This window comes from Pituophis catenifer, unplaced genomic scaffold (assembly GCF_029215685.1).
Source record: "Pituophis catenifer annectens isolate HBS135680 unplaced genomic scaffold, rPitCat1.0.hap2 SCAF_1, whole genome shotgun sequence".
NCBI lineage: Eukaryota > Metazoa > Chordata > Lepidosauria > Squamata > Colubridae > Pituophis > Pituophis catenifer.
The window spans coordinates 355,215,911-355,242,022 of NW_027256881.1; the positions used below are offsets into that span (position 1 = coordinate 355,215,911).

Genomic DNA, 26,112 nt, shown 5'->3' on the forward strand with positions numbered 1-26,112 from the left:
AGGGGGCTCCTAAAGGACTAAATGGGTCCTGGGGTTTCTGTCTCCAGAGGGCTGGGGAGGGGAAACAGCCTCTCCCGATGTGGGCGGGGGAGGACCTGCAGTTTGCTTATTTGTACCCTAGGACTTATCAGCAAGTGTTGTACCTTATGATTCTTGATGACCGTATCTTTTCTTTTATGTACACTGAGAGCATATGCACCAAGGCAAATTCCTTGAGTGTCCAGTCACACTTGGCCAATAAAAAATTCTATTCTATTCAATCTCTCCCGTTGCCTCATGTCCAGGTGAGCAGCTGTGGGGCCCTGAGCTCCTCCTTGCATCCCTGCCAGGTCTCTCCTCCTGAGGACCCTCTGAGGCCCAAGCCACTTTGCAAGATGCTGCTGGGCCTCCCCATTCTCAGCAGCTGGCCTGACGTGGCAGTTCGGGTCCTGGTGAGGCTGCTTGCCACAGGCCGCTTGCAGGCTTTTCCCCATCGAGAAGCTCTGCCCAGGCTCCAGGATAAGCCACTGCTGGGAGATGGCCTTTCTCGGGGGAGGGGGCAACTCTGACCCAGGCAGGACAAGATGTTGGTGTATTTACAGCAGGTTTGCTCCTGTTTTGGGCCCGTTTGTTTGTTGTGGTTGTGTCATAATGTCATTTGACTTCAGGTTTCTTCTAATCGTATTGTGTTCAAACTTCTTGTAAGCTGCTGTGAGACTGAAAAGATTTGGCACACATGCATTTAATAAATAATAATAATGTTGGCACTGCCAAGGAAACATGTCTCGGGCCCCCTGGGGTGACTGGGAGACTTCAAAAGAATCAGGCGGGCCTGCCCTGCCCAGCTGCCTCTCGCCTCACTAATGGCAGTCAGCCAAGGGGGCCCCTTCCATACCTCATGGGACCCCTTACGGGCTGCTCCAAGCCAGCTCTGAGAAAGTAACTCCCGTATGGCCCAAGGGAGCCAGCTGGCCTTAAGGATTTCCACCCTGGGCCAAGCACCAGAGACTGTCTGCCTGCAGCCTCTGCTGCCCTGCCCCCCAAACGCTCCCTCCCTGCGCCTGCCTTGCCTTGTCCTCTCTGCAGGGCTCCCATGCCACTTGCCCCCAACGTACCCGCTTCTCTCTCTGACACATCCCCCTGCTTTCCTGCCCTTCTGTAGCCCCACAGTCCTGCAAACCCGAGACTGTCTGAACCCCGTCTGCTGCCCTCTCAGCCAAGCAGCCACTCCCACCCATTTGGACTCTGCCCTCCAGCAGCCACGAGGGCTGATCCGGATGGCCAAGGGCTGCCCCACCCCACTGTGCTTGCAGAGCCTCCCCACAATAGCTGAAGAGACCACCGGGCTGCACCCTCACCCAGCCTGTTCCAGGGGGCTAAGGCACCATTCCCACCCAGAGACCCTTGGGGGGAAAATGCTGGTATAGAAGAGGGAGACCCAGCTCTGCCCCCCTTTTGCCCACAGACGTTGCCTGGGAATTGGGGCCAGAGCTCCTCTCTTGGCTGGCCTGCCCCGCAGGAGGGTTGTTGTGGGAGGCCTACATGTGCTGCCTGGGGTCCCTGGAAGGAAGGTGAGCCATAAAGGCCTTCTCTAGGACGCCCAGGTCCTCCAGCGGAGGTCATGGCCAGAAGAGCTGGGCCCTGGCTGGCCAATTGGGCCGGGGTGGGGGTGGGGAGGGAAGCGGCTGCTAGAGGCAGTGCAGCAAGTGCAGGGCGTATTGCACCCGTTTGCGTAGGGGCAGCGTCCAGCCCTGCCGTGCCAGGGTGCCCAGAAGGAAGGTGGTGCTGCAACGTTGGCGGTCCACGAAGGTCAAGAGGTCCTCTCCTTCGGCCGAGCAGCTGAGCACAATCTTGGTGCGGTCGTGGTAGAAATTCACCTGGGAGAGACAAGGGATGGCGGGGAGGTCTGCTGGCAGAATTGGGCAAGGGGAAGCTGGCACCATCCTCCACCCGCTAGGGGAGGCCCCGTCTCCATACTAGGATTGTAGTTTAACCTTGTCCCACCCCTTGGCTTTGCACGTTATGAAGCAGCCAAGGCCTTTGGCCATTTAAAAGCCCCTTTGTGTAGCTTTTGAAATGGGGGGGGGGGCTGCCACGTTTGGCTCCTTGGCTCCGTTCTGCCACCATCCCGGCTCAATGTACTCAAGAAAACCGAATCCCAGGAATTGGAGGTTGGGATTGACACAAGGCCGCGTCCAGAAGCCGAAACCAACCCCCAGCGGCCCTTTTCTCTTCCATGAATCCAGCAGAGCCTGAGAGGGAAGGGGCCGCGGAGACGGTGCTAACCCTGAGACACCGCAGCTGCTCCTCCTGCAAAGCAGCCTGAGCCCCACAGCCCTCCATCCAGTGGTGGGATTCAAATAATTTAACAATCGGTTCTCTGCCTTAATTATTTCTTCCAACAACCAGTTCACCAAACTGCTCAGAAAGTTAACAACCGGTTCTCCCGAACTGGTGAATCCCACCACTGCCTTCATCCCTTCTGGCTTCAGCAAAGCCCCCTGGCCTCCTCGGAAGGCCCATCTTCTCATTGAACAATTTCTGCCTTTCTCTTTTCAACCTTTTATGGATGCTGTCTGTATGGAGTGGCATCAGCTGGTGCCTGAGGGTTGACATCTCGCTTGTGCCCGAGTATTGTTCAGGCAGGCCAACCCTCGGGGGGGGGTGGGTAAGGGAAGGTGGCTGCTTAAGGGATCTCCAGCGTCCTTTGCTGGTCCTCGCAGGCCCTAACCTTCCTCTCCACTTTGGGTGGTTGGAGCCAACCCACGACCTCCCTCCCCGCCCGAGTAGGTGTGAAGGGCCAGCCCACTGCAGCTGGGGCCGGCCTCCTCCTACCTGGAGGGTGCCATCACTGAAGAGCATCAGGAGGGCTTTGTCGGATTTTGCAAAATGCAGGAGGGAAAGGGCCCTCGCTGGTCTGGCGGGGCTGGTCTGGCGTGGGCCCCCCTGGCAAAAGAGGCAGGGTCACCAGGGGGCAGAGGCCTATCGTGGGGGTCCCACAGCCCTCTCTCTCTGATCCATATTCCGCTTCCCCCTTCCCAGCTTCTCACCTCCTGCAGCCACCTCTGCATGTACTGAGTGAAGAAGTGAAGGACGCGCCTCTTCATGGCCAAGCAAAGTGGCACCTCTCGCCACCCAAAGGACACGGCCTTCTCCACCTCACTGCAGTAGCAGATGCGCCTGGAGGGGAAACCAAAGGAGGAATTGCCAAAATGTAGGGTGGGCACCCGAAAGGACCCTCGCCAGAGCAGCTGCAGACAGGAGAGGCCAGGTCAGCACCTGGGGGTCCCCTTCTCTCCAGGCTCATGACTGGGTCCACCCTGCCCCCTACCCGGGGCTTGGGCCTCTTTGCCCTCACCCAAACCAGACACAGCATGGTTGTGCCTGACTCACAAAGGGGGCACTCACTGGTGCTGGGGGCAAAAGGCCATGTGGGTCCCATCGGGGAGCAGCACCGCAGTTGAGCCATTGGATAGCAGGTAGCCAAACCCATACTTATTGGAGTAGTCCACCCACTTGGTGGCCATGTGGGCAGGATGGGCATTGTGCAGGCCTTCGGGCAGCTCTTCCACTGCAGAGAGAGGTGCCCTGCTCAGCCCAAATGGGATGGAGGCGCAGCACCCACCCCGGCCCTGTCGAATTTCCAGTCCTCCAAGACTCGGTGCAGGTCTATTGTGTAGTAAAAAATGCCCGTGGAAGCTCTGTGCCAAGGAGAACTCTGGAGCTCCTGACCTGGCACGGTGCCCAGCCACCCCTTCCTAGAGGGGCAGGATTTACTTCTTTATCTATGTAATATAAAATGACCTTGGCTCGCAACAAATAACGGCACAAAACCCTGAAGCCTCTCTTGCCACTCAGCGCCCACACAGAAGCCAGGTCTTTGGGTCCTTCTGGAGGGGCCTGGGGGCAGTTGCAGAGAGGCCTCACCCCCAGGGCTGCCAAATGACAACAGGGAAGGGAGGGGAGCTGGCACAACATAGCCAGAGGGGTGGAAGCCGCTTGGACGGGAGCTCCCAGCTTTTGGGCCAGTCCCTCCGAGGGAGACAGAAGAGGAGACCAAGCCTCCAGGAGAAGACAAGGCAGACCCAAGGGAGAGTGGGGGCAGACAGGCAGCAGCCTTACCCAGGGGGGCCATTTGCAAGCAGCGGCACAGCCTTCGGTCTACACTCTCCAGCACTCTACCGGGGCCCCAGGCAGCATCTGCCAGGGAGGGAGGGAGAGAAACAGTGGTGGAGGTGTTTGCTTTCCCTTGCATGTCCGCTGCCCTCCCTGCAGCTCCACTCACCTTCGGGCAGCCGGCTGCGCAGGGAGCCTCTCTGGAGCAAGAGGGGGAAAAGGCAGCTGGGCTCCTCCATGGGGTCTGTGCTCCCCTCTTTGGCTTCTTCCTTCAGGGTCGTGGGGGGGGCAATATGAAAGCAACCCGTGAATCACAGAAAGCAGGGATGCCGAAACTAGACCCCCCCCAAATGCCTTCCAGCTGTGACCTTCCAGCTCCTCCCCGGACCCTCTGCAAAGGCCAGAGCTGGGGGGGAGGGGTACCATGCTGGAAAGAGCCAGGCGGGTGCTCTCAAGAGACCCCTGGCAAAGGCAGCCTGGTGGGGCCCCAATTTAAATAGAGGTGGTAGAACAACATTGCAGAAGCTGCCATGGAAAGGATAGGAAGGTCTGCTTTTATTTATTTATTTATTTATTTATTTATTTATTTATTTATTTATTTATTTATTTATTTATTTATTTTTAAATTTGTATACCGCCCTTCTCCCTGAGGACTCAGGGCGGTGAACAGCCAAGTAAAAACATAAACTACAAACATTAAAATACAATTAAAAAGATATATATAAATTTGGCTCCATGATTAAAAACAATATTCCCAGTTGGCAGATGGGAAGACTGAGGGAAAAGGGCTTCAGGTCACACTAAGCATACAATGCATAGGTGGCAGACAAGAGAGTTGACTGGATGGAGGGAAGTCCAGTCAGGTACATCAAATCAATAAATATACCATCAGGCAAGGAAAGAAGGGCAAGTGGTACCAAACCACGATCTCAGCAAAGTGGGGAGGACTGGTTTCAACTGGGAAAAGGATCCCCAATCCGCGTGACTCCCGGGCTCTCCCTTAGCACCCAACCATCAGAAAACTCCCAGACTATGAGAGTCCTCTGAATAATCATTACGATAATGAGCTCCACAAAGCCCCAAAGATGACGCTTGAGAATACCCTGGTGCAGCCGGGGTGTATGTGGGGGGCTTTCTTACCAAGTGGGGAGGGGCAACAGGCCCCTTTCCTTGCAGCTGTGGTGTCTCCTCCTGTTCTTGGGGTGCAGGGCTCACTGCAGGGGGAGCAGCAGTAGAGGGACACTATTAGACATGCTTTCCTTCTGTAGTATATTGAGGACTAGAAACCTAGTTTGTTACCTGCAGAGACTGGGAGAAGGGTAGGAGAATTGGCTCCCCTCTCCCTTGTCCTCCCCCTCCCCCTCCCTCTCCCAAATCCCTCCTCACCTTTTCCTTCCAAGAGCACTCACCAGCCTGGGGGCCCTGGCAAGGGGCACCCCGGAAAAGGAGCATGGCTGTTTTCTGGAAGAATTTTCCAAGCGGGTTGGCAAAAGGGAAAATGGGGACAGAACGACAAGCGCGTGAGGGGAGCCTGGCCGGCATGAAGTGCTGCGGAGAGAGGCAGAACGGAAGCCAAGTTACGCTCCTGCCCAGGACCCTTGAGGGGGAGGTTGGAGTCTGCCCTGAGTGACAGCTGGGGAGAGCTCCTTTCAGGGGGGCAGGCAGGTGAGATGAGGGGACAGAATCCGTGGGGAGGCTAGGGGTCGATGGCCATGCCTGTCAGAATGGATTACTAGCCCCACACTCTACCTGGGCAGCCCCAGGGACTAACCGGGGAGCACAATGAGGGTTCATGGGGTTGTGGGCTGGTCAGATTGCAGCAGCTCACCTGCTGGAGGCTCTTAAGCACTCTGGCCCCCACCCCAAGAATTCACCTAAGCATCCCTGACCCAAGCCCCAGGAATTCATTTCCCAGAAATCCCCCCCCCCAACCCATCCGCTCTTGAGGGAACCCAGCACAGCCCTCCTGCTCCTTCAGCCCAGGGATGCCTGCCTTGCAAGGGGAGAGGGCAGCCAGAAGACCCTCTCTGGGTCAAATTTCCTCCGGGCTCCAGCTGCCTCCCAAATTTTAGGAGAGCAGGGAAGGCTCTTCTGATGATCATTTGGATTTTGAATTCTATGTGGACTTTCATGTTCATCCTGTTTTAATTCTGCTCGCTTTGATTGATTGAAAGTTGCTTTAATATGGGTTTAGACATGATTTTATAGTATTATTATTGCATATTGCCTTCTGCAGAGTTCCTTGCACCCACCCCCACTTGAGCAGGAGGGCCTGGAGAAGGAGCAAAGGGGTCTCTGTGAAGGAGGAACCAAATTCCTTCAAGCCCTAAGAGCCTCAATCAACCGAGGAGAAGGCAGTCTTTAGAGCAGCCATATCATCCTGAGGGGAGCTGGCTGCAATCGGGACCCCCCCCGCCTGCCCTCCCACTCCCTCTCCCCCCCGGCCTTGCCCCCCTTACTCCAAAGGGCAGTCAGACACACCTGGGTGAAGAAGGGGTGGCCAAGCACTTCTTCCAGGCTGGGGCGGCCAGATGGGTCAGGAGCCAGCAGCCTCCCAATCAGGCTGCAGGCGTCTGGGGAGAGGTGGCCGGGAAGGGGGTAGTACCCCTCTTGGATCCTCTGGAACAGCTCCTGCTTGTGTGTGATCTCGAAGGGGGGGAAGCCGGCAAGGGCGGTGTACCTGGGGAGGAAAAGGCCAGGCAAATGTGCCCTGACCCACCCACCCACCCACCCTGTCAGCAGAACCCGACCACTGCCCAGCCTCCCCCCAGAGCGAAAGGAACCCCTCCTTTGCTGTGGGAATCACTTACATGATGCAGCCCAGGGCCCAAATGTCTGACTTGAAGGAGTGCCCCTTCTTAGCTATGACTTCGGGGGCCAGGTAATTGGGGGTCCCACAGACTACCCTGTAGAGAAGAAAGTTGAATTCGGAAATGCACATGTAGCTACTGGCAGGTTCCCTATGACAGAACCCATTAAGCACGTGGGGATGTTGATATGCAGGGTCTGCAGAGCAGGTGGGGCTTGCCTATTCTGGCATGTAGGAACCTCCCTGCCCTCCAAGGCTCCCGACTGGCAGAGCTGCTCAGTGGCTTCCCAGGCAGCCATCAGATCTGGCAGATGAACCTCCCCCCTCAGGTCCTGCCCCCTCCCCTCCCCTCCCCTGCAATCAACACTTACCCTCTCCTCCAGTACGCCCGTTCCTCACGTGTTGCCAGGCCCAGGTCGCCAATCTTTACCTGCATGCGCTTGGTGATGAACACATTGCCTGGAAAGGGATCGTATGGGGCACGGACGGTCTGAGGGCCAGGTCCTGACGGTGCCCAGAAAGATTGTCCTGCTTCCCTAGAGCTTCCCAAGCCCCCAGAAACCCTGGGGGGGCTCCCAGAGCCCTCATCCACAAGGGTGGAGCTCCTGAAAAGGGTCCTCCCCCCTGTGAAGGCACTCATCTCCTTGTGGCCTGATCTTCATGCCCCCCACAGGAGGAGGGGCCTGGGCAGGGTGGCCCCTCCAGCCTCTTGCGCTGGCACTCAGGAAAGCAAACTGTCCACCAGGTTCAAGCCAGCTTGGAGGAATCATCCAGGTTCTTAGTCTGTTTTCTTTTTATTCTATTTGCTATGTCCTTGACTGGATTTTCCCCCTCCACTTTTTTATGGTTTTGGTTGTCTGAGCTTCTGGATGGCATATAGAGAAAGAAATGTTGACCACAAGCTGCACCCGATGGCAATTTCCCAGGAAGAGGACTCCTGGGGCCCAGGGCAGATTGGGGGCCACTGCCCAGCACTGGGGATCCTCTCGACCCCCCACCCCCAAGTCTTTGCCACCTACTCAGTTTGAGGTCACGGTGGATGATCCCTTGCTGGTGGAGGTATTGCAGGCCACTTGTGATTTGCTTCAGGTAAAACCGCACCTCTGGCTCCGTCAGCGTCCTCCGGATCTTCAGAATGTGGGCCAGGGACTAGAAGGAAGAGAGGGGCTGAGGAGGAGGGGGCTCACGCAAGGGGCAGGTGGGTCTTCCCATAGAAAGGACAGCGTTCTATCAAGATATGAAGCAGATCGTAAACAATATGGCTTTAACTTGGGGAAATCAGAACTGGATGAAATATTGACAGGAACAGATGAGAAAATGATTAAGAAACTAAATAATTTATTTATTGCGGATCAGACTAGAAGATGAAGAAGTAAAAGAAACAATGATAGCATGGGCAAAGAATTTTGGATACACCATAGAATTGGAGAAATGGCAACAACTTTGGGAAAGAAACTATAAATTAACAATGGCAATAGCTTATAAAGAAAATTTGTATAAGATATTTTATAGATGGCATATGCCACCAGAAAGATTAGCTAAGACGTTTAAAGATAAATCAGCTAAGTGTTGGAAATGTCACCAGTTACCGGGATCATACTATCATATGTGGTGATTGTGTAAAGAAGCAAAACATTATTGGGTGAAAATACAAACATGGTTAGAGGGAATGTTGCAGCAACATATAGAATTAAAGCCAGAAATATTCTTACTAGGAATTTTACCAGAGAATTACAGTAAAGAAGATACGTATTTGATTATTCATATAATAACAGCGGCTAGAATTGTATTTACACAAAATTGGAAAGCAGATAAAATCCCGTTGGAAGGAGAAATTATAAAGAAAATTTTAGAATGTGCAGAAATGAATAGATTAACATTGAGACATTCAAGACATGGGAAAAATTTTATGATTGGTTAGAAAGGAAATATGAATAAGGGTATAGAGATAAAATAGATAGAGAACAGATGGGAGAAAACAATTAAAAAAAATAGATACCCAGATAATGCCAAGTAAAAGGAGAAAAGGGGGGAGGGGTAAAAGGGAAAAAAGTGAGATATTATAAAAATGTACACAAATGATGAAATAAAAATAAATATTAATTGAATAAGAAATTGAAATGAGAATAAACATAATTAGAAAATTGGGGCTGCTCGAATACCACTTTAGATTGAACTGAAAAGGGAAACAACAGGAGAGAGGGGAAGGAGTAGAGAGAGAGGAAAGGAGAAGAGAGGAGAAAGGGAAAAGGAGAGGAAGAAAAGGGAGGGGAAAGAGGAGTAGAAGAGAAGGTTAGAAGGGGGGAAGAAGAGAGGAGTGGGGGAAGGGAAGGGGAAGTAGGAAAGAGAAGGAGAGGAAGAAATAAGAAAATGGGAGGAGAAAGAGGAAAGAAGAGAAGGGGAGGAGAAGAAAAGTTGTAGTAAAGGTAAATGATAAAAGAGCAGCCCCAAAAAAGTAAAAAAAAAAAAGTTAAAAGATAAGATGAATGAAAAATGATGGATAAATGACTGTACATGTAAATTTGCTTATGAGAAATAAAAATAAAAAGCTTTTTTGAAAAAGAAAAAAGAAAGAGCGTTCTATGCCTTGGGCAACCCCATGCTATTAAGGCTTCTGACCACCTCAAGGCTCCTTAGCCAGTGGTGGCCGTTTCCCTGACCTCAGGCCATGTTCTGCTTTCAAGCTCCCCGACTTCTTTCTCATCCTGACCTCTTGGGCTTCTTGTGAGGGTATAAAACAGTGCAAGCAAACCCTGTAGAAGCTGCCCAGATTGGCAGCCTGATCCTCACTCTGGGAGCTTCTGCTTAGCTTCCCCATTAAATATTCCCATGGGCAAGGGGGAAAAAAGGGCCACTTCCCTAACCTTCCTACTGCAGTATTCCAGCACCAGGTAGATGTTTTCCTGGTCAGCGAAATGTCGGTGGAACCCCACAACGTTCCTGTGGTGAAGCTGACTGTGCAGATCGATCTCTCGTTGAACCTGCAAAGAGTTAAGCCAAGTCACAAGCCTAAGACATTTCAAAGACGCACACGTGTGCACGTGCGAGAGCAGAAGTGCTAGACTCAGCTGAAACTCAGCACACCTGGGAAGGAGACTCAAGAAGACATCCAAGGTCGGTACCCAAAGTGAGAAAGAAAGAGCCACGCAGCCACGGGAAGCCACCAAGCCCAGATCCTTCCTCTCAACTCAGCAGACAGCTTTCCCTCACTCACCCACCCTCCTAAAAGGAAGTTGGCTCTGTGTGAGCCCTTCTCAGTGCCTACGGCACTTGGCTTGTCGGTGGGGGTCTGTGGGACCCTGCCCCGGCCCCATCCCTTCATCCCAAAGGCTTGCCCAGCGGGGAAAGCATTTGGGGCCGCCAGCCATTTCTGATCTACAACCCTTTCCAGAACTTTCATTGCCCATGGTCTTCAAGCAACAGTCAGTGGACAGAAGATTCCACCCGTGGAGTGTGAGCGGATAGGCTGGCAAAGACAGAAACACTTTGGCAGAACTGAAGGAAGCTGAAGAGGGGAAGTTGTGTGGACAAGCCTTGCCTGCAGGAGATGGTCAGGTGGGTAGTTGTGCCTAAGCTCTTCAGCCCCTGGCTGGGCACCCCAATTCGGCTTCCCCCACCCCCACCCCCATCCAGAGACAGCCCAGCCCAGGGAACTTGCAACCAGGGGAAGATTTATTCATTTATTTTATGAGATTTTCATGCCGTCCCGCTTCCCTATGTTGACTCCGATAAGGCAGGGTTGGCGCTCCCTTTGTGGGAGCTGATCTCCGGGGAGAGGAATCTGGCAGAAGACCACCAAGCCCCCTCACTCTAATCCATCTTACCTTTCCTCGGTTCCCCAGCCTTGTGACTCGCTGTTGAGAGAACACTTTCACGGCATAGACTCTGTTGGTGGACGTGTCGGTAAATTTGTAGCATTGTCCAAATGCTCCCTGGGAGCGGGGAGGCAGAGAAGGGGGCTTGTCAGTCAGAAGCAGCCTCTGGTCCCTCCTTCCTAGAGCACTTGGGTTGTTCTGGGTCTGAAGATAAGACCTTTGCTTAACCCCCCCCCCCCACAAATCCCCAGCTCTGATCCCATCCCAGGGCTGAAACTGTCAATTTTGACCGGCCTCTCCAACCCTTGGGAAAGCGAGAAAGAAATGGCCATTGATGGGCCAGTTGCACTCAGAGCCAGCTCCACCCGAAGGATGGCAGCCTTTCTGCCATTAGGGAAGCCCGGGAGAAGACGGGCACGCTTTGAAGGCGGGAGTCGCCTTTCCGCCCGGCCAGGATTTCAATCTTGCGGCTCTGCAGAAGAGCAGCCGATATTTGGGCAGGTTTTTAGGGGGAAAAGACGCTCTTTGAAAGCAGGCTGCGAGAAGCGAACAAGCCCCGCCCCCCGCCGGCTGCAGCGGCGATAGCAAGCAGGACTTGGCGCTCCGGGGTGCGCAGGCAAGGCGGGCCGAGCGGTTCCCCGCCTGTGACCTTGGCTCGCTCGTCGCTTCGGGACTTGAAAGAGGAGACCGCAGCTGCCCCTTCCCCGCCGCCGTGGCTGGGCGAAACTTCGATAGGACCCGGAACGCTTCACGGTGTCCGCTCAGGACAGCTTGCCCAGTCTCCGGCGCGGCCCTCGGAAGATCTACAGCCGCCCGGCGCCCCGCGCAGCCTCCAGGGCGAGGGCGGGTTACCTGTCCCAAAAGCTGTCCCCGCTTGTAAAGCGTCCCGGTGCCGGGATCCTCCACGAAGTATTTCAAGGTGTCCCCCTCGGCTCTCCTCCGGGCGGCGGCAGTCAGACCCATCCCGGTCTCGGCCCCGCAGCCTCCTGCCCGCCTCCCCCTCCCCCTCCCGCTGCTCCCCGAGCGTCTGGCCAGCCCGGAGCAAGTGCCAGAGCTCTTATATACTGGGGTTGGGGGAGGCAGGGCAGAAGGGAGGCGCCTCTGCCGCTCGCCAGCTGGAAAGACCCGCCCCACGAATCTGGGGGTCCCCGGGGTAGGGAGCGGCGCCCGGTCTCCTGTTCCCTTTCTGACTCCGACGTCCGTCCTGCCGACCCAAGAAGCCGCCTCTCTTGCTCAGCCGAGGCTTGCAAGGGGGGGACCGAGTCCCAATCAAAAGCTACCCTTGGCGGAGTCGGAGGGCTCCAGCTCGAGGGCCTCTTCTTGGCTCAGACCTTGGCTCTTTGGGGGAGGGGCAGCGGCCCACCACGACCCTGTACCGTCCCAGGGCAGAGAACTGCCTTCGCGCCCGGTTTCTGGCCAAGCAGGGTTTAGGCGGATCGGCTGCCCTGACAAGACCGGCAGTGCTGCTGGATAGCTGAGCGCCGCCCAGCACAAACGAACGCAACGAACAACAGGTGGAAGAGATCTGGGAGGCCTTGTAGTCCTGCCCAAGGCGACTCTCTTACCATTCCGGACATGGTTGCCCAGTCTCTTCTTAAAAACCTCCAGTGATGGAGCACCTACAACTTTTGGAGACAAGCCTTTCCACCGATATTATCAGGAAACGTCTTAGTTTTAGGTTGCTTCCCTCCTTGAGTTTCTGTTTTCTTGTCCTGCCCTTCAGGTGCTTTGGAGAATAGGTTGACCCCCTCGGACATTAGAAGTCGGCGATCATGTCCTCAATACTCCTTTCTCTTCCTTAGACCAGACAGTTTCTGCAACTGGTTTAGGATCGTCCCCTAATCCTGTTGCTTTCTCTGCACTCCTCAGCCTTGAACTTTGAGGCGACCAGGAACTGCTCTGGAGCCGTTTCCGCAGGACCAGTGCAGAGTAGATGCAACCAGCCCCCGAGTTTAAATCCCCCAGGGAGGACTGAGGAAAGGGCAGCTGCAGACTTGACCTGCCCAGAGATGCCATCCACTTGAGGCGATTTTCTGTTGGTTCTCCACAGCTGCCACCTTTGGCTGCCCACTGAGGGTGGGGGGCTGCTGTGGGCACTTCCTCCTAGCATGTGCATGGTGTGTCTGAATGTGCATGCACCCAACCCTTGAGCTTTTCTTCTTGGCTTTGGGTAGAGGAGTAAAAGGCAAATCTCCCTGCCCAAAGGCTTGAAAACAGTGCAGGAGAATTGCAGAGATTCCTCTCACCCCCTCCCAGCTCAGAGGAACCCCACCCCCAGCATCCCTCTGGCCCAGAACCAATTGGGGGGGGGAGAGCTTCCAGCATCCTGTGGAGCTACAGACACTCTGAACTGCTGTTCACAATTTGCTGCAAGAGTCCAGATAAAAATGCAAAACATTTATTAAGTGTTGTACAAAAAGTTTCATCCAAAAAATGTATTATAAATTGCTGAAAAAGACAGACACTGAGCATGCATATCCATAAGAACACAAAAACCACGAGGTCTGTTTCCCCCTGAAGACATGATGCACTGGCCAACGTTAAGTACCCCACCACCACCGTGAGCGGATCCTTTCAGCTGTTCCCATTTTGGGAAACAAAACTCCCCAGTAAACAAAAAACACACACAAAAAAATCACAGCTACAAAAATAGACTTCCAATAAGGAAATGGGTTTTGTAATCACAAGGCCTTTCAGAAAGCATATTGCTTGCAAAACGTAGTGTGATCCTGCCAGGCTGGCTGAGCACTCCCAGCACTCCTCCACGCACGGAAGGTCCCCCACCCCCCAGTGTGTTGTGTTCAGGACAGTGGAGAGCAGGGAAAAGGCTAGAGAGGAGCTGGGCCTTTCTCAGGTCCAGTTCATGGGGTCCAAGCTGGCCAGCTGATTTGTTGAGGAAAGCTGGGGCTGTCAAGGATGAAACTGAATGGGTCCAAAGAGCCCCCCCAATATCCAGTGTATTTCAAAGGGGTGTTAAGATTTATCAATAATTATGTGTAAACATGGGCTTAAAATAAATTCTAAAAGTCACATTTTGTATAAAGTATAAAGCAAGGAATATTTCTAGAGTAAACCAACCAAACCACATCAAAACCAAATGTTGGTCAGGTGCTAAATGGATCTCCCAGCTAACCCTGGCTGCCCCCCCCCCCAGCACTTCCAGGGAATAGCACAAAAAACCCAGAGAAAGATGAAGGCAGTCCAAATATGTCCCCACAAAGAATCTGTACCTCAATGTGTCTCCACTATTAGCAACCACAAACTGTGGGGAAGGTGTAGGTGTGTGTGTGTGTGTGCACATGTGGGTAAAGAAAGGCAGGCAGGCAGGTCTATGGGAAGGTGCCCTTGAAACTGTCCCCCTCTGCCTCCACTTCCTGCCCCCTGTGGACAGGTCAATGGGTGACCTCCAGCTCAGCCTCTCCATGTTGGAGGCTGTTAAGGGGAAGGCCAGTCCCAAGGAAGGGTGTGTGTGTGTGTTGCAGCTGATGCGCTGGGAGGCAGAGGGTCCACAGTCAAGGCACCAGAGGATGGACTCGGACAGACCCCCTCCTCCCAATCCTGAATCACGCAGGAAGCATGGCTGTGGTCCATCCTGCCTCCCTCCTGCAAACTGAGCGGCAGAGGTGTGTGTGTGTGTGTGAGAGGAATAGACAAGAATTTATGCAATCTTATCCCACATCAAGCCCCCTTTTCCGAGCTGTAACACTAGCAGCTCCACAGAAAGTGGCTAGGAGCTTCTACATCTAAAACACTTTTACATTAGTTCACACAGGTTAACACATTATGTAGTATTTAAAAATCTCTGTAATGTTTGCTGCTTAAACATTATCTCTGTTTTGTCCTAGTCACAATCCTGCTACAAGCTAAGCACCATCTCAGACATCCAATTTTTTCCTTTGTTAAATATTCTCTTTGATATTGCATCTTACTCCTGCCAAAAATGTCCTCACACTGGAGCTAAAGCCACAGAAAAGTCACTCGGGTCAGACATCCCTTTGTGCTCTATGAATTTGGGGGTCTTCCCAGTTTTGGAGACTCTCAAGGCCCTTCTGAGTTCTTTTCGATTTCAGAGCAAGTGAGAGCCTCAACGGGATCTCATCAGGAAGTCCTCAGGACAGAGTGGCCAAAGTGACAGTCCAGCCCTTCGATGTGGCCATCTAAGGTGATGGACTAGCAAGCAACCCTTGGGAATGTAGCTCACTGAAATTCAAGGCTTAATTTTCATTAAAATTTTGTTTGTTTTTTTTTAAAAAAATGAAGAACCAAGGCAGTGTGTTTCAAGGCTAGTGTTCAAAGAGGAAGATCAGCGCCAAACACAAGTGTAATTTTTGGACCATGAGAGCTGACTAAAATTGGGATGTGTTCACCCCGAGGGCCAGGAATCCCAGCTGAAACGGCCTCTGGCAACTCAAAACCACTTTATAATCCAACCCCCCTCATACAAAAAGTTGGCCAGATCGGATTTCAATGGTATTTCTATGATCTGTCAGCAAATAACTGGTTCTGTAAGGGTTCTTTTCTTCACAACACCTAAGAAAAATCATGCCAAGATCCAGAGGGTGCTGCCCTCAGCTCTTGGCAGAGGCCAGCATTTTTTATGCTGGATCCCCTTTGGATTCAACCTTATCATCAGGCCAGGCTTGTCCCATCTCCAACCGGTCCTTTACTGCCCATCCCTGGAGGGGACGGGGTGGGGTGGGGTATCACCCGCTCACCTGTGTCCCATCCTCCTGCCATGGCTCCTGAGCGCTGGCCCATCCGGTCACAAGGAAGATTCTCAACAGGTCAGAAGCTGGTCAGAGATACTCAGGCGGAGGCCGTGCAAATGCCCCACCCCACCCACCCTGGCCATTGAGACTGGCCGGGCCCCCGGGTTGTCCCAGAGCTGCCATGTCCCCTTCTGCGCTGTTTGAACTGAGGCAAAAGGCTCTGGACGCAGGAAGCCCAGAGTTTGGAATCACTTTCTTCTTCCAAGGTGGAATCCAGCCCCCCCGCCCCCCTCCCTCGGTTCAAGCTCTTCTTCCCTGCAGCTGCTACAGGAGACGCCCTGCCTCCCCACCCCCCAATCTTCTGCTCGGCGCTAAAAAACAGCCGCACAAGAGGCAACCTGGGCAGACCCACTTTCTGCTTTTTAAAACTCAGTTCCGCTCAAAGTAAAAATAAGCCATAGAAGACTTAGAAAAATAGTTTCCCAGAAATGCAGGTGAAAGAAAAAAAGGAGGGAAGGAGGGGGGAGACAAAGGGTTCCTTCCTTTCACATGAGGGCGCATCCTCTGGAAGTGGTCCTGGGGTCCCCCTAGGAGAAGAGGAAAGGCAGCCTGAAGAGGGAGATCCCCCAAGATCCCTCCGCCCTGCTCTGGCTCCCTCCTCTCCCCCCCCACATGCACAAGGGGCTATGTGTGGTTCTGAGGGTCTCTTCCCAAAGGCCTCCTGGGGTCCCCCTGGTGAGGGCAGTCCCACTACGTACCAGAAGGGGAGCCACCTCTCTGCGGGCACCTTCTGCCCAGGAGTGGCTCTGCCTCGCCCTTCTTGCTGCCCCACAGGCGAGCTGTTCCCCTCAGTTGAGCCGCTTTCAGAGGCTACCTGCTGGTGGAAGAGATCTTCCTCCCCAAACTCAGCCTCCTCCTCCTCCTCTTCCTCCTCCCCGTTCTCCTGCAGCCCGGTCGTCAGCTGGGTCAGACTCCGCACAGCCACTTCCTAGCAGGGAGAGGAAGAAGGGCGCCATCCAAAGGGGAAGCCTCAGAAGGGGGACACTTAAGACCAGGGATGCAATACAAGCAGGGTAACACCTCCCCCCCATTCACCCACCCAGGTTTGGGGATGCCGAGCAAGAAGCGACCACCACCTCAAGCCCCCTCCCATGAACAGGGCAGTTTCTGTGGAGCACCTGTGGCGGAAGGCTGGAGTCCAACCCTGGGCTCAATGCAGGGTGTGAATTAACCCCTCCCAGCCCCCCCCCTTCTCCCAGGTGGGTGGGTAGCATCAGTGAAAAGACGGCTTCCCACAACCCAAAATCTCCACTTCTGGATAACCCGACGGGGCTGGATACAATGGGAGCCAACTCTGGGAATGGAATTTGGGAGGGCCGTAGGGGTGCTACTTCTCCCAGCACCTGTAGGGGAGGGGGGTGGCTCCCTGTGTCGGGAGAGCTTTCTTCCCCTGGGGTCGTGCTACTTTGCAGTTTATCTCCTTCCTCTAGCTGACCCCCCCAAGATGCTTCGGAGCCCCTTTCCTACCCCCTCCTCTGTGCCCCTTCCCCAACATACCTCTCCCTCAGAGTTCACCAGACACGTGTGGATGTGGTCCCCGGTGCCCCAGCTGCCCTGGTTCTTCCAGACCAGCACCGAGGGAGGGCTGTGTGCCACCCCAGCCTCAGCGGCCCAGATCTAGGAAGACAAACACACTTGGCACTTGCCCAGCTCTTCCATCCTGGCCAGCCGGAGCCCACCCAGAGCCTGGCATTGGGCACCCGCTCAGCATTGGGTGCCCGGGGGGGGGTAAGGAGCAGAAATGAAATCCCCCAAAGAGTTGGGGGACTGTAAAAGGCCCTGAAGAAATAAGAGGGTTACAGCGCTGACCTGACCACCTTTGGCCACAGGGCAGGGCGCTCCAGGACTTACCGTCACCGTCTGCCCGGCCCGGAGGACGTACTTCGGAGTAAATTTGTATGCCATCTCCTCTCCCTCCCCAATCTTCCTCTTCAGCCTCCAGCTGCCAAGAGACTGGTCCTGCGGAAGGAGGTGGCGGGGGTGGTTCAGCCCCCTGCCCTAGAAGCAGAGTCATGGGGGGGGGGGGGCACAAGACAGTCAGGGGAGCCTACCTTGTCAGAATGGTTCTTCAGCTGAACGAACTTCCCCTCGGGGTCCACTCCCTCGATGCTGATGCTGCCCTTGGCTGAGGCCTGCTGGCTGACCTGGAGGCTGCTGCCAGTGCTGCCCCCCCCCGCTAGGTTTCTGTCCTGGCAGCTCCTCGGCCTCCGCCCGCTTCCTCTTGCCCCGTGAAGAGCGAGTGCCCGAGGTGCTGGAGGAGGTGGCCCGGGAGACGGTGATGCGGGACGGAGGGCTGGGGGACAGCTTGAGCCTGGCAGGGAAGCAAGAGGGAGCTGGGCCATGGGCAGAGTCATGCCTGGCCAAGAAGGGGGGCTCCTGGGACCCCGGCCTTTCTTCCCCACCCCCCCAAAGGGGCTGCTTCTAGCCGCCTTCTCTGGGCCTAGGGGACGCCTACCTTTCCTCTTCCCCTTCCAGCAGCTTCCGGTACGCGCTGATCTCCATGTCCAGGGCGAGCTTGACGTCCAGCAGCTCCTGGTACTCCATTAGCTGCTGCTGCATCTGCTCCCGCATGTCCGTCATCTCCCGCTCTTTGGCATCCAGCATCTTCCGCAGTTTCTCCTGCTCTCCAGCCATCAGCTCCTCCAGGTCCCGCATCCTCTCTTCCGCTGTGCTCACCTGAGGGGTGGGGAGAGGGGCTTTTAGGGACCCCCACTTTCCTTCTCCAGGGCACCGAGGCTGGTCACCAGAGGCAACGCTGCCCTTCACCCAAAACAGGTCCGCGGATCGGAGGGGCCGACACCACCCGCAGCATCTCCCCCAGGCAAGCCTGAGCCTGGAACTGGCGAGAGCCTCACCTGCTTCTGCAGCCCAGAGAGCTGGTAGCTGAGAGCTTCGATCCGCATGCGGGCCTCATTCAGCTCCTCCCGAGCGGCACTGGCTGCCCGTTCGTTCTGATCCGAGCAGAGCTTGGCGTTCTCCAGCTGAGAAAAGGGCAGCACATTGCCCAGTCTGCGGGCTTCTCTGCGAGAGGGGAGGGCCCAGGATAGGGCTTCAAGCCAGGGGCCCCACTGGTCTCAAGATGCCCCCATTCCCCAGGACAAGGCTGGCCTACCGCCTCTCTGCCCCCCATGGGGAAGGCCCTCACCTTGGCCTGATAGGTCTGCTCCAATTCCAGCTTGTAAAGCTGCACCTGGTGGTCATGCTGCCTGCGCAGGTCTTCCAGGGCTTGGGTAATCTTCGACTCATACTCCTTCTGGCAGCTGCTGTCCACCTCCACCAGGTGGCGCTCGTGCCATTTCTGAGTCTCCCTCACTTCCTAAGAGGAGGGAGTGGCTGGGTCAGCACCATGGGCCTGCGTGGCTCCCCTTATGGGGGCCCTTCAGGAAGCAGCCCCTCGCCCAAGGGCAGCCCCCCCCCCGCCCACCCACCTCCTCGAAGATGCTCTTCCTGAAGTCGAGCTCCTCTTGCAGGCTCTGGCAGCGGTTCTCCAGGTCCACCCGCAGGAGGGTCTCCTTCTCCAGCTGCTTCTTGGCCACGGCGTGGGCGTCCTCTGACTGGGGATAGGCCGGACAAGAGCGCTCAGCCGGCTGCAGCTGGACCTTTCGGAGTCTCGGGGGGTGGGGGTAGCTGCTCATTTGCCAGGCAGGCTGAGCTCACTTGGGCGGGCAGGAGAGACCGCCTCTATGGCCCCCACCCTCACCAGGGAGCATCTCCAACCCTCTTAACTGCAGACCACGGAGGACAGGCCCGTCCAAGCCTCTCCCCACTCCCCAGGCGGCTCCTGCCTCACCTGCCCCTTCCCCAAGGAAAGCCCAGAGTTCCCTTTCCCCCTGCTCCAGGAGAAGCCTCTGGACAGCCATTAGAGCCAAGTGGGAAGAGATGCCCACTGCAGCCAGGGTCCCTCTCCCAGGGAAAGCCCCCACCCGAGCACCAGCTCTCCCCTCCCAGCCCCTCTGGCTGTCCTGCGGGTTGAGGAGCAGGAGAGGGCTCAGAGGGGAGATGGCCACTTCAAAAACCGCACAGACAGCCGCATCCCGAGGTAGCCAGAGCCTCTGATGAGGATGGTGAGCTGGCACCAAACGGGTTCCTCCCAAGGAGCACCACAGGTCCTCCTCGGCGACCTCTGGGGGGGAGATGGGCTCCCCACGGCCCCCTTTTTGTGCTTCCACGGGAGCTCAGTGCAGCCTCACTCCGAAGACTTCTCCCCAAACAGCCCTCCCCCCAACTGAGGGAAAATGGGAGGAAGCTTGGGCCGAGGCCTCTAGACAAAGGGTGTTTTCAGGCCAGTGGGGCGAGAGAAAGCCCTGCAGTCCACACAGCTCCACCCAATCCACCCAGGCCAGGGTACAGCACGGAAACAGCATTGGTCGCTTTGGTGGATGATCTCTGGAGGGCTTGGGACAGGGGGTGCTCCTCTGTCCTGGTCCTGTTAGATCTCTCAGCGGCTTTTGATACCATCGACCATGGTATCATGCTGCACTGGTTGGAAGAGTTGGGGGTGGGAGGCACCATACTACGGTGGTTTTCCTCCTTTCTCTCCGACCGGTTGCAGTCTGTGTTGACAGGGGGGCAGAGGTCGACCCCGAGGCCCCTTATATGTGGGGTGCCACAAGGATCGGTCCTCTCGCCCCATTTATTCAACATTTATGTAAAGCCGCTGGGCGAGATCATCCGTGGTTTTGGGGTGGAGTATCACCAGTACGCTGACGACACCCAGCTGTACATCTCCACCCCAGACTACCCCAACGATGCCCTTGAAGTGATGTCCCGGTGCCTGGAGGCCGAACGGATCTGGATGGGGAGAAACAGGCTCAGACTCAACCCATCCAAGACCGAGTGGCTGTGGTTTCCGACGTCCCGATATAGTCAGCTGGTGTCCTCCTGGATTCACGGCTGTCTTTAGAAGAGCACTTGACGGCTGTGACCGGGAGGATTTTTCATCAGGTTCGCCTGATCCGCCAGTTGCGTCCCTTTCTAGATCGGGACTCCCTACGCACGGTCACTCATGCCCTCGTCACCTCCCGTCTGGACTATTGTAACACTCTCTACATGGGGCTCCCCTTGAGGAGCACTCGGAGGCTCCAACTAGCGCAGAGTGCGGCCGCGCAGGTGGTAATGGGAGCGATGTGGTGCTCCCATGTAACACCGCTCCTGCGCGAGCTGCACTGGCTCCCGGTGGTCTTCCGAGTGCGCTTCAAGGTCTTGGTTATCACCTTTAGAGCGCTCCATGGCTTAGGACCTGGTTATTTGTGGGACCGCCTGCTACCACCAATAGCCTCCCACCGACCAGTACGCTCCCATAGAGAGGGGCTCCTCCGGGTGCCATCGGCCAAACAATGTCGACTGGCGGCCCCCAGGGGGAGAGCCTTCTCTGTGGGGGCACCTACTCTCTGGAACGAGCTCCCCCCGGAGATACGGAGGATCCCGGATCTGCGTACCTTCCGTCGCGCGCTCAAAACGTTCTTATTTCATCAAGCTGGCCTGACCTAAGTTTCTCCCCTTTTTAAATGGAAATTTTAAATTTGGTCTTAAATTATTGGGGTTTTAAATTTTCAGCCAAATTATTTAATTCGTCTTATTTTATTTTAAATTTTGTACTCATGCTTTATTCTATGGCTGTTCACCGCCCTGAGTCCTTCAGGAGTAGGGCGGTATACAAATTGAAATAATAAATAAATAAATAAATAAATCACAGAAGCAAGGGATTTCAGAGCCCATCTAGTCCCACCCTGCTCCGCGCAGAAACCATTACGCATCTGGATAGATGGCCACCCCAGGCACTACTCGAAGACCTCTATAAGGAAGGAAAATCCACCCCTCCTGGGCCCATTCTTTCTGCTCTCTTGACAATTTAGACCCTTCACCCCCCTGAACCCTCTCCAATCTCCCATCCTCCTCTTTGGATTGCAGCCCCATCCCCACCCCTCGGACTTACCCCAGGGCTCTCAATGGGGCTTGTCAGGATTTTCCCTTCCTTTCTCCCTGGCCAATTCCAAACGACTCGCTTCAGCAGGCTGGTCAACCTGTCTTGGTCTCTGGAATCTTCTCTTTTGCAAAGGGTGGGCCTGTGTCAGACCGAGTTTTGGGGGGCATTCCTCAAGGGGATTCAGGAGCCCCGAGTCCAGACCCCAGGAGAGGAGCTGACAGATCTTTGCCATCGTTCCCTCTGCGACCTCCCAGGGAACCATACCCGTGTCTTGGAAGCAACCCTTTTCGCCTTTTTATCTCCTTTTGTGTGCTCCCTGCCCAGCTAGGGACCAATCAAGGCCAAGGGCGTGTACATTTCAGAACTGGAAGGGTTTGGCAGCTTTGTGGCCCTTTTCTCCTTGTAGGCTTTGGTGATCATCCCCCCCCCCCCCCCCCCCCGATCCAGAGAGATAATTTCCATGAGGGAGATCCACTTGCGGAAGTCTGTCATGAAGACTCTCACGATGCAGCCCCAAAACCTCACACCCAACTGTCATCTCATTCGCAGAAGCAACTGATTCACTAAAATCTCTTGCTGCCGCCCAGCTTCACTCGACACATGTGGCAGTGTGTGGTTTCTGAGGTTACCCAGGAGAAACGAGCCACGCTACAGAGGCCACTCTGGCTCCTCTCTCAGCCGCTGGACCATTACAAGGACTAATCCCAATCGCCCACCACATTTTCACTCAGCAGCTACCCTCCAGCCTGCCATGCCTGTACCTTTGCCAGCTGGGCCCGAGCATCAGCCACCTCAGCCTCCAGGCTCTGCTTCTCACTCAGAGTGGCCGTGAGCTCTGCCTCGCTCCGATGGAAGAGCACCTCCAGCTCCTTGATGCGACCCTGGGAGGTGGACCACTCCCCATCCTTCTTTTTGTAGCTGAGGAAAGAAAAAAGGATTGTCCAGCTAAGGGAGGAAGCAGAAGAGAGCCTCCCCCAACCCTCCCTCGGGGGCCCCTTGCATAATGCTTCCAGGCATCCAAGATGGGGCAACTCCAGGGTGCTTCTGTCCCTTCTCAGCTCAGGCCAGTCTGTTCCCTGGGCCGAGAAAGAGGTAGGCCCACATGAAGGAAGCCTTGGGGGGCAGAAACAGTGCAAGGATGAGTTTAAGCAGAGGATAAGCAAGCATTTCCCTGCGATGTTTAATTTGGGAGCGTCAGGATCAACTTTCAAATATTAAGCAATTTGATTAAAGTATAAAACTGGGATCTGTGCAGGATTCATTCGCTCTGATTTGTAAGCTTCAGACAAACTTACCAAAAAACTACTTTTAGCATTATCATCACAAACCTTTGATAAGCATGCATCCCTGGGCTGCCCAGGCTCAAGTGGTGCCTCTGTTAGCAGGTGGGGAGCACATGGGCACAGACACAGCTGGCAGAGAGCCATGCTCCAACTCAGCACCTGCCCTTCCATGGCTCCCCTAGCCAAAAAGAGCAAGCAGTGGGGGACACGGTGCCCAAACAAGCAACTGCCTGCCAACAGAACCCCCCGCAGCTGCTGTGTCTCCCAGGGGCTTTTGCAAGGGGGCAAAAAGGGGGAGAAGCTGAAAGGTCTCCCCAGCAGACCCAGGAAGCGCACGGCTGCAAGCTCTTCCCCTCCGGCTAACACAGCAGCAGCAGCAGCTTCTGTCCTCCCCCGCCCACCCGCCATAAGGGGAGGGGAGGGGATGAGGCCAAAAGGCTCCACCCTGATCAGGCGGGTGCGATCCAGGGGTAACGCTGGGCTTTGCCCATGTGTGGCTGCCTGTGAGACCCTCGGAGAGGGAGGGAGCCAAAGGGGCAGAGCCCCAAATGCCGCCTGTCTGGAAGAGCCGGGGGAGCCCAGAGGCCCAGCCAGGAGCCCCCGCCTCCCCCGCGTGCCAGGCGGAGACCGGCAGCTGCCCCGCTTCCTTCCGGGCTCAGAGGGCTGGAATGCCTAAAACCCCCCCTCCCCCCTCCCGGGATCAAGAACAAGCGGTGTGGGGGGGGGGGTCTCCTAGCGCTTTCCGCTTCCCCTCCCCCCTCCGACCTACTCCCTGCCGCCTCCCCCTCCCCCGCCACCGGGCCCACCTCCGCCGCAGCTCCTCGAACTCGGCGCGCAGCTTCCCGGCCTCGATCTGGAGCCTCGCCCGCTCCCGGGCCGTTTCGTCCAGGGCCCGCCGGGTGTCGGCCAGCTCCGCCTCGTACAGCGCCTTGATGCCCGTCACCTGCCGGGGGGGGGGCAGAGAGCCTCCGTGACGCCCCCGGCCCTCTCCTCCTCCGCCCCCCCCCCCCGCCCGCGCCCTCTCCCTCCGCCCCGCACCCACCTCGCGCGTGACCACCTCCTCCTTCTCGGAGACGCGCAGCAGCAGCCGGTCGTTCTCCAGCTCCAGCGCGCGCACCCGCTCGATGTAGTGGGCCAGGCGGTCGTTGAGCTGCCGCAGCTCCTCCTTCTCCTGCAGCCGCGAGAGCCGCGCGGGCGAGAGGGGCGTCGCGGGGGGGGGCGCCCTGGGGGGCGGCGGCGGCGGCCATGGCGCGAGCGGAGGCCGCCGGGCGGGCGCGGGTCATTCAATCCCACGAAATGGCGGCGCGCGCCAACGGACGGCCGAAGGCGACGCCCCTCGCGGGGCACCTCGGGAAACGGCGCGCGTCCAATCGGTGGGGCCGCGCGGCGCCTGCCGGGGGATGTAGTTCGGCGCGGGGCCGCCATCTTGGATCCTCGAAGCGAGCGGCCGCCGTTCTTCGCCCGACGCGGCGGGTCTCCCGCGAAGGCGGCGCTCGGCCGTCCGCGCAATCCTCGCGTTCTTCCGCCTGTCGTGGCCCTGCGCCTCCCTCCCTCCGCTTGGCGCCGGGCCTTGGAGGAGGCGAACGGGAGGCCGAGGAGCCGACGGGTCGTGGCTCGGAGCGCGTCAGGCTGGATGGTCTCTGGGGCGGCGGCGGGGATCCCGGTTCCCCTTTGCTCTGGCTGGAGGGCGGCGCGCCTTCCTCGGAATTGGGTCCCCGCGACACGCGTCAACTGCGCGCTCCCGCGAAGCCTCTGCGTGTTGTCCGTGGGAACGGAGCGCTAGAAAGAGCCGGCGGGCGCCCTTCGCAAACCTTCCGAGGGGGCGGGCGAGCGAGCGAGCGAGCAAGCAAAGGGCGAAGAGGAAGCCTCAATTGCCGCCGTAGTTTTCTGGAGCCCGAATAAAAAGAGGAGCGGAGGTCGTGTGAAACGGGCTTCTTTATTAAGTCAGCAGGAAGAGAGTCGTGCTTGGGTGTCTGCGACGGGCTCTCCTTCCCGGAATGGGGCTCGGGAAGGAAGGAGACCCCCCTACTATGCAGGACCCCCTTTCTCCCAGCTGTGCCCCTCCCCCCGCTTGGGAAAAAGTTATTGTTATGGGGGGGGGCTGGCAGAGCAGACCCCGAGCCAGAAGGGGGATTAGAAATTTTGCCGACCGACAGCTCAGAGGACCCCCCCCCTCTTCGCCGGGGTCTTCCTGCACGCAGCCCTCCCTACGATTGGTGGTCTTGGGGGTGGGAGAAATAAGTCAAGACTTGTGTTCTTTTGCACAACAGCCCTGCAAGGTGGGCTGGCCCAAAGTCACCAAGGAGGCCCCGTGGCTGAAGGCCAATTTGAACCCAGGCCTGCCCAGTCCAACTCCAGCATCACCACCATCACTCCGGCACAAGAGAAGACGAAGAGCGCTGCTGCGTTGCGGCCCTTGTCCCGAAAGAGACCCGGCTGCAGCCGCATGCTGTTGGGGGGGCGAGCGCTGCTTCGCACAATGGGCCTTGTGTCCCAATGTGGGATGAGTTTGGGAGCAGTTGTGCATGGGGAGGGGGCAGAGAGAACGGAGGGGAATATGGGCTTAGGAGGAGGATCCTCCCCTGTGTGTGTGTGTGTGTGCGTGCGTGCGGTTTGCCCACCCCGTCTGAAACCTCTTCCCCCAGACCTGTAACTGGCGGGGGGGGGGGGAGGCTCGCTTTGATGAGAAGGACCAGCTGAAAAAACACTCCGGACGTGCAGGCCCCTTCCTCCATTTCTGTGCCTTTGCTTGGATGCAAATCTGCCCCTCTCCCCGCCGTGGGAGGAGAGTGATAGAAGAGAGTCTCCGTTTCTCCCTCTACGCCTTCTCCCTCCAGGCGGAGTCGCCCCTCCCGTTGCCCAGAAGCCCCTCTGGCCGGCAGCGGCAGAAAGACGCCCGGGCGCGGATGTGGCTCCCCTCTGCCTTGGGCCGCACCCGCATCCAGCCTCCCCTGCCCGGGGGTCCACAGCAAAAGGAAGCGCGGGCGCCCCCGACCCCTTCCCGTGCCTCTGACGAAGGGGCTTCGTCCGCCGGGCCGGAGGACTGCTGGAGGGATACTGGGCGGTCACGGGGAGGGACAGCGGCCGTGGCACGGCTGGGGACACAGGCGCACGCGTGCATGCAAGCTGGTCTCAGCGGCATGCTAAGCGATTCCTGGTTAAACTATGGCTTGTTAATTAAGCCTTCATTGGTGTGGTCAGACATCTTGCTCAGCCAAGACCAGAGACGTTATAGCTAATTGCAATGTGTAAGAACTGCCCTTAGCTGCCAAGGGGAGAGCCGGGGCGCTCGCCCCAAAGGGAGGGGATGCGGAAGCCCCTTCCAGTATGGCGCGCTCGACCTCCTCGCCCCCAGCCCCCCGAAGGCAGGCGGAGGATGGCCGCCCGGGGCTCAGCAGCGCCCCCTTCAGGACAC

General features: G+C 56.6%; 2 protein-coding genes across 3 annotated transcripts; both read right to left on the reverse strand.

Moving 5' to 3' along the window:
• Window positions 1-662: 662 nt before the first annotated feature.
• LOC139308432 (inactive serine/threonine-protein kinase PLK5-like) lies at window positions 663-11,722 on the reverse strand. Of its 2 annotated transcripts, none has more exons than XM_070931960.1 (15): window positions 11,572-11,722; window positions 10,729-10,836; window positions 9,769-9,885; window positions 7,924-8,053; window positions 7,276-7,363; window positions 6,906-7,001; window positions 6,577-6,775; window positions 5,505-5,643; window positions 5,236-5,309; window positions 4,265-4,364; window positions 4,102-4,179; window positions 3,388-3,550; window positions 3,030-3,159; window positions 2,815-2,925; window positions 663-1,856 (listed from the first exon to the last, which is right to left on the reverse strand). In XM_070931960.1, the coding sequence occupies exons 1-15, from the start codon at window positions 11,680-11,682 to the stop codon at window positions 1,668-1,670; spliced, it is 1,833 nt and encodes a 610-aa protein (XP_070788061.1). In that variant the 5' UTR covers window positions 11,683-11,722; the 3' UTR covers window positions 663-1,667. The 2 variants fall into 2 exon arrangements, with proteins under 2 accessions (XP_070788061.1, XP_070788060.1); XM_070931959.1 differs by having other exon boundaries at window positions 10,729-10,923.
• Window positions 11,723-15,798: 4,076 nt separating this feature from the next.
• On the reverse strand, window positions 15,799-23,980 carry LMNB2 (lamin B2). Its single transcript, XM_070931961.1, is given in 14 exon segments — window positions 15,799-16,015; window positions 16,303-16,416; window positions 16,986-17,105; window positions 17,340-17,447; window positions 17,540-17,663; window positions 17,665-17,799; window positions 17,944-18,164; window positions 18,344-18,469; window positions 18,634-18,804; window positions 18,917-19,042; window positions 22,176-22,332; window positions 23,504-23,640; window positions 23,740-23,922; window positions 23,924-23,980. Coding segments are annotated over 14 exon segments (1,821 nt in total). The 3' UTR covers window positions 15,799-15,973.
• Window positions 23,981-26,112: the final 2,132 nt, after the last annotated feature.